Source organism: Schistocerca gregaria, unplaced genomic scaffold, assembly GCF_023897955.1.
Source record: "Schistocerca gregaria isolate iqSchGreg1 unplaced genomic scaffold, iqSchGreg1.2 ptg001005l, whole genome shotgun sequence".
Classification (NCBI taxonomy): domain Eukaryota; kingdom Metazoa; phylum Arthropoda; class Insecta; order Orthoptera; family Acrididae; genus Schistocerca; species Schistocerca gregaria.
In genome coordinates, this window is record NW_026062354.1 from 27337 (window position 1) to 33374 (window position 6038).

General features: G+C 38.4%; 1 protein-coding gene across 1 annotated transcript; it reads right to left on the minus strand.

Annotated features, from left to right (window-relative positions):
- Positions 1-5314: 5314 nt before the first annotated feature.
- On the minus strand, positions 5315-5692 carry LOC126326883 (uncharacterized). The gene has a single exon (XM_049995806.1). The coding sequence runs from the start codon at positions 5690-5692 to the stop codon at positions 5315-5317; it is 378 nt and encodes a 125-aa protein (XP_049851763.1).
- Between the last annotated feature and the right edge of the window lie 346 nt (positions 5693-6038).

A 6038-nucleotide genomic window follows, 5' to 3' on the forward strand; every position in this document is an offset into this window, starting at 1 on the left:
CTAATGGTATGGCTAACTCCCCCTTGCATTTTTTTAGTAGAAAAGGAGAATATTCATCCCATCCAGCAGAACTTTTATTTTTTAGGCTGTCAATTAGCTATGTTATATCCCTGATTTTTACTCTAGGTACCTTACAAGAGTCCCGTTTCTTTTCCTTGTTATATTTAAACTGCCTCTCCAGTTTCACACAAGTATTATTTTCAGTAATGACACATTAGTACAATTATGAGAGGATATATCCTTGTCAAAGTTAATATTATCACACAAATTTATAGTTTCTAAATTAGGAACACTGAGCGACATTGTTATCCTAAAAAATTAACAAACTTGACATTGCAGTGAGCAATTATTTCCATTTGCTTGCTCTGCAGGCATATATAATTATATCCTCTGTGTTTCGTGTGTATGGCATCTGAGGTCATTTTAGGTCAGGTTATGTTATTTCATGTTAGGATAGGTCAGGTTAATTTTGGTCAGGTGTGGTTAGGTTAGGTTGAGTTAGGTTGGGATAGGTTAGCTTTGGTTAGGTTAGGTTAAGTTAGGTTAGGCTAGGCTAGGATAGGCTAGGCTAGGCTAGGATAGGCTAGGTTAGGTTAGGCTAGGCTAGGGTAGGATAAGCTAGGCTACGCTAGGCTAGGCTAGGCTGGGCTACATTAGGCTAGGCTATTCTAGCCTAGGTTAGGTTAGGTTAGGTTAGGTTAGGTTAGGTTAGGTTAGGTTAGGTTAGGTTAGGTTAGGTTAGGTTAGGTTAGGTTAGGTTAGTTTAGGTTAGGTTAGGTTAGGTTAGGTTAGGTTAGGTTAGGTTAGGTTAGGTTAGGTTAGGTTAGGTTAGGTTAGGTTAGGTTAGGTTAGGTTAGGTTAGGTTAGGTTAGGTTAGGTTAGGTTAGGTTAGGTTAGGTTAGGTTAGGTTTAGGTTAGGTTAGGTTTAGGTTAGGTTTAGGTTAGGTTTAGGTTAGGTTAGGTTAGGTTAGGTTAGGTTAGGTTAGGTTAGGTTAGGTTAGGTTAGGTTAGGATAGGTTAGGATAGGTTAGGTTAGGTTAGGTTAGGTTAGGTTAGGTTAGGTTAGGTTAGGTTAGGTTAGGTTAGGTTAGGTTAGGTTAGGTTAGGTTAGGTTAGGTTAGGTTAGGTTAGGTTAGGTTAGGTTATGTTAGGTTAGGTTATTTTAGGTTTGGTTAGGTTAGGTTAGGTTATGTTAGGTTTGATTAATTTAGGTTAGGTAAGCTTAGGTTAGGTTAGGTTATGTTAGGTTAGGTTAGGTCAGGTTAGGCTAGGTTAGGTTAGTTTAGGTTAGGTTAGGTTAGGTTAGGTTAGGTTAGGTTAGGTTAGGTTACGTTAGGTTTGATTAATTTAGGTTAGGTAAGCTTAGGTTAGGTTAGGTTAGTTTAGGTCCGGTCAGGTCAGGTCAGGTCAGGTTAGGACAGATCAGGTGAGGTCATGTCAGGTCATGTCAAGTCAGATCATGTGAGGTCAGGTTAGGTCAGGTCAGGTTAGGTTAGTTTATCAGACAGTGTACAATCTGTACTGTTGCAGATTTGGTGCTCCGACCACTTCTCAATCCATGTTGGAAATCTCCTATTAAGTTATTCGTATTATGGTGGTTGATTAATATTTCTAGCTTTATTTTTTCAATCAATTTACCAAAGACTGAGGTTAAGGCAACTGGTCTGTAGTTCTGTGGTTGTTTTCTTTCCTCTTTTTGATATAAAGGTTTAACTATACCAAGTTTGAATTTCATCGGAAGAACACCTCCTTCAACTACACAATTTATTAAATGGACTAATGGTATGGCTAACTCCCCCTTGCATTTTTTTAGTAGAAAAGGAGAATATTCATCCCATCCAGCAGAACTTTTATTTTTTAGGCTGTCAATTAGCTATGTTATATCCCTGATTTTTACTCTAGGTACCTTACAAGAGTCCCGTTTCTTTTCCTTGTTATATTTAAACTGCCTCTCCAGTTTCACACAAGTATTATTTTCAGTAATGACACATTAGTACAATTATGAGAGGATATATCCTTGTCAAAGTTAATATTATCACACAAATTTATAGTTTCTAAATTAGGAACACTGAGCGACATTGTTATCCTAAAAAATTAACAAACTTGACATTGCAGTGAGCAATTATTTCCATTTGCTTACTCTGCAGGCATATATAATTATAACTTCTGTGTTTCGTGTGTATGGCATCTGAGGTTATGTTAGGTCAGGTTATGTTATTTCATGTTAGGATAGGTCAGGTTAATTTTGGTCAGGTGTGGTTAGGTTAGGTTGAGTTAGGTTGGGATAGGTTAGCTTTGGTTAGGTTAGGTTAAGTTAGGTTAGGCTAGGCTAGGTTAGGTCAGGCTAGGCTAGGGTAGGATAAGCTAGGCTACGCTAGGAGGCTAGGCTAGGCTGGGCTACATTAGGCTAGGCTATTCTAGCCTAGGTTAGGTTAGGTTAGGTTAGGTTAGGTTAGGTTAGGTTAGGTTAGGTTAGGTTAGGTTAGGTTAGGTTAGGTTAGGTTAGGTTAGGTTAGGTTAGGTTAGGTTAGGTTAGGTTAGGTTAGGTTAGGTTAGGTTAGGTTAGGTTAGGTTAGGTTAGGTTAGGTTAGGTTAGGTTAGGTTAGGTTAGGTTAGGTTAGGTTAGGTTAGGTTAGGTTAGGTTAGGTTAGGTTAGGTTAGGTTAGGTTAGGTTAGGTTAGGTTAGGTTAGGTTAGGTTAGGTTAGGTTAGGTTAGGTTAGGTTAGGTTAGGTTAGGTTAGGTTAGGTTAGGTTAGGTTAGGTTAGGTTAGGTTAGGTTAGGTTAGGTTAAGTTAGGTTAGGTTAGGTTAGGTTAGGTTAGGTTAGGCTAGGTTAGGCTAGGTTAGGTTAGGTTAGGTTAGGTTAGGTTAGGTTAGGTTAGGTTAGGTTAGGTTAGTTTAGGTTAGGTTAGGTTAGGTTAGGTTAGGTTAGGTTAGGTTAGGTTAGGTTAGGTTATATTATGTTAGGTTAGGTTAGGTTTGGTTAGGTTACGTTAAGTTACGTTAGGTTTGATTAATTTAGGTTAGGTAAGCTTAGGTTAGGTTAGGTTAGGTTAGGTTAGGTCAGGTTAGGCTAGGTTAGGTTAGGTTAGGTTAGGTTAGGTTAGGTTAGGTTAGGTTAGGTTAGGTTAGGTTAGGTTAGGTTAGGTTAGGTTAGGTTAGGTTAGGTTAGGTTGGGTTAGGTTAGGTTAGGTTAGGTTAGGTTAGGTGAGGTTAGGTTAGGCTAGGTTAGGTTAGGTTAGGTTAGGTTAGGTTAGGTTAGGTTAGGTTAGGTTAGGTTAGGTTAGGTTAGGTTAGGTTAGGTTAGGTTAGGTTAGGTTAGGTTAGGTTAGGTTAGGTTAGGTTAGGTTAGGTTAGGTTAGGTTAGGTTGGGTTAGGTTAGGTTAGGTTAGGTGAGGTTAGGTTAGGCTAGGTTAGGTTAGGTTAGGTTAGGTTAGGTTAGGTTAGGTTAGGTTAGGTTAGGTTAGGTTAGGTTAGGTTAGGTTAGGTTAGGTTAGGTTAGGTTAGGTTAGGTTACGTTAGGTTAGTTTAGGTTAGGTTAGGTTAGGTTAGGTTAGGTTAGGTTAGGTTAGGTTAGGTTAGGTTAGGTTAGGTTAGGTTAGGTTAGGTTAGGTTAGGTGAGGTTAGGTTAGGCTAGGTTAGGTTAGGTTAGGTTAGGTTAGGTTAGGTTAGGTTAGGTTAGGTTAGGTTAGGTTAGGTTAGGTTAGGTTAGGTTAGGTTAGGTTAGGTTAGGTTAGGTTAGGTTAGGTCAGGTTAGGCTAGGTTAGGTTAGTTTAGGTCCGGTCAGGTCAGGTCAGGTCATGTTAGGACAGATCAGGTGAGGTCATGTCAGGTCATGTCAAGTCAGATCATGTGAGGTCAGGTTAGGTCAGGTCAGGTAAAGTTAGTTTATCAGACAGTGTACAATCTGTACTGTTGGAGATTTGGTGCTCCGACCACTTCTCAATCCATGTTCAAAATCTCCTATTAAGTTATTCGTATTATGGTGGTCATTTAATATTTCTAGCTTTATTTTTTCAATCAATTTACCAAAGACTGAGGTTAAGGCAACTGGTCTGTAGTTCTGTGGTTGTTTTCTTTCCTCTTTTTGATAAAAAGGTTTAACTATACCAAGTTTGAATTACATCGGAAGAACACCTCCTTCAACTACACAATTTATTAAATGGACTAATGGTATGGCTAACTCCCTCTTGCATTTTTTTAGTAGAAAAGGAGAATATTCATCCCATCCAGCAGAACTTTTATTTTTTAGGCTGTCAATTAGCTATGTTATATCCCTGATTTTTACTCTAGGTACCTTACAAGAGTCCCGTTTCTTTTCATTGTTATATTTAAACTGCCTCTCCAGTTTCACACAAGTATTATTTTCAGTAATGACACATTAGTACAATTATGAGAGGATATATCCTTGTCAAAGTTAATATTATCACACAAATTTATAGTTTCTAAATTAGGAACACTGAGCGACATTGTTATCCTAAAAAATTAACAAACTTCACATTGCAGTGAGCAATTATTTCCATTTGCTTGCTCTGCAGGCATATATAATTATAACTTCTGTGTTTCGTGTGTATGGCATCTGAGGTTATGTTAGGTCAGGTTATGTTATTTCATGTTAGGATAGGTCAGGTTAATTTTGGTCAGGTGTGGTTAGGTTAGGTTGAGTTAGGTTGGGATAGGTTAGCTTTGGTTAGGTTAGGTTAAGTTAGGTTAGGCTAGGCTAGGCTAGGCTAGGTTAGGTTAGGCTAGGCTAGGGTAGGATAAGCTAGGCTACGCTAGGCTAGGCTAGGCTGGGCTACATTAGGCTAGGCTATTCTAGCCTAGGTTAGGTTAGGTTAGGTTAGGTTAGGTTAGGTTAGGTTAGGTTAGGTTAGGTTAGGTTAGGTTAGGTTAGGTTAGGTTAGGTTAGGTTAGGTTAGGTTAGGTTAGGTTAGGTTAGGTTAGGTTAGGTTAGGTTAGGTTAGGTTAGGTTAGGTTAGGTTAGGTTAGGTTAGGTTAGGTTAGGTTAGGTTAGGTTAGGTTAGGTTAGGTTAGGTTAGGTTAGGTTAGGTTAGGTTAGGTTAGGTTAGGTTAGGTTAGGTTAGGTTAGGTTAGGTTAGGTTAGGTTAGGTTAGGTTAGGTTTGATTAATTTAGGTTAGGTAAGCTTAGGTTAGGTTAGGTTAGGTTAGGTTAGGTTAGGTCAGGTTAGGCTAGGTTAGGTTAGTTTAGGTCCGGTCAGGTCAGGTCAGGTCAGGTTAGGACAGATCAGGTGAGGTCATGTCAGGTCATGTCAAGTCAGATCATGTGAGGTCAGGTTAGGTCAGGTCAGGTTAAGTTATTTTATCAGACAGTGTACAATCCGTACTGTTGCAGATTTGGTGCTCCGACCACTTCTCAATCCATGTTCAAAATCTCCTATTAAGTTATTCGTATTATGGTGGTCGTTTAATATTTCTAGCTTTATTTTTTCAATCAATTTACCAAAGACTGAGGTTAAGGCAACTGGTCTGTAGTTCTGTGGTTGTTTTCTTTCATCTTTTTGATATAAAGGTTTAACTATACCAAGTTTGAATTTCATCGGAAGAACACCTCCTTCAACTACACAATTTATTAAATGGACTAATGGTATGGCTAACTCCCTCTTGCATTTTTTTAGTAGAAAAGGAGAATATTCATCCCATCCAGCAGAACTTTTATTTTTTAGGCTGTCCATTAGCTATGTTATACCCCGGATTTTTACTCTAGGTACCTTACAAGAGTCCCGTTTCTTTTCCTTGTTATATTTAAACTGCCTCTCCAGTTTCACACAAGTATTATTTTCAGTAATGACACATTAGTACAATTATGAGAGGATATATCCTTGTCAAAGTTAATATTATCACACAAATTTATAGTTTCTAAATGAGGAACACTGAGCGACATTGTTATCCTAAAAAATTAACAAACTTGACATTGCAGTGAGCAATTATTTCCATTTGCTTGCTCTGCAGGCATATCTAATTTTAACTTCTGTGTTTCGTGTGTATGGCATCTGAGGTTATGTTAGGTCAGGTTATGTT

What these genes read in the sequence shown, in the direction of transcription:
- LOC126326883 (XM_049995806.1), bottom strand. Translation starts at nt 5,692, where the DNA reads ATGGACAGCCTAAAAAATAAAAGTTCTGCTGGATGGGATGAATATTCT.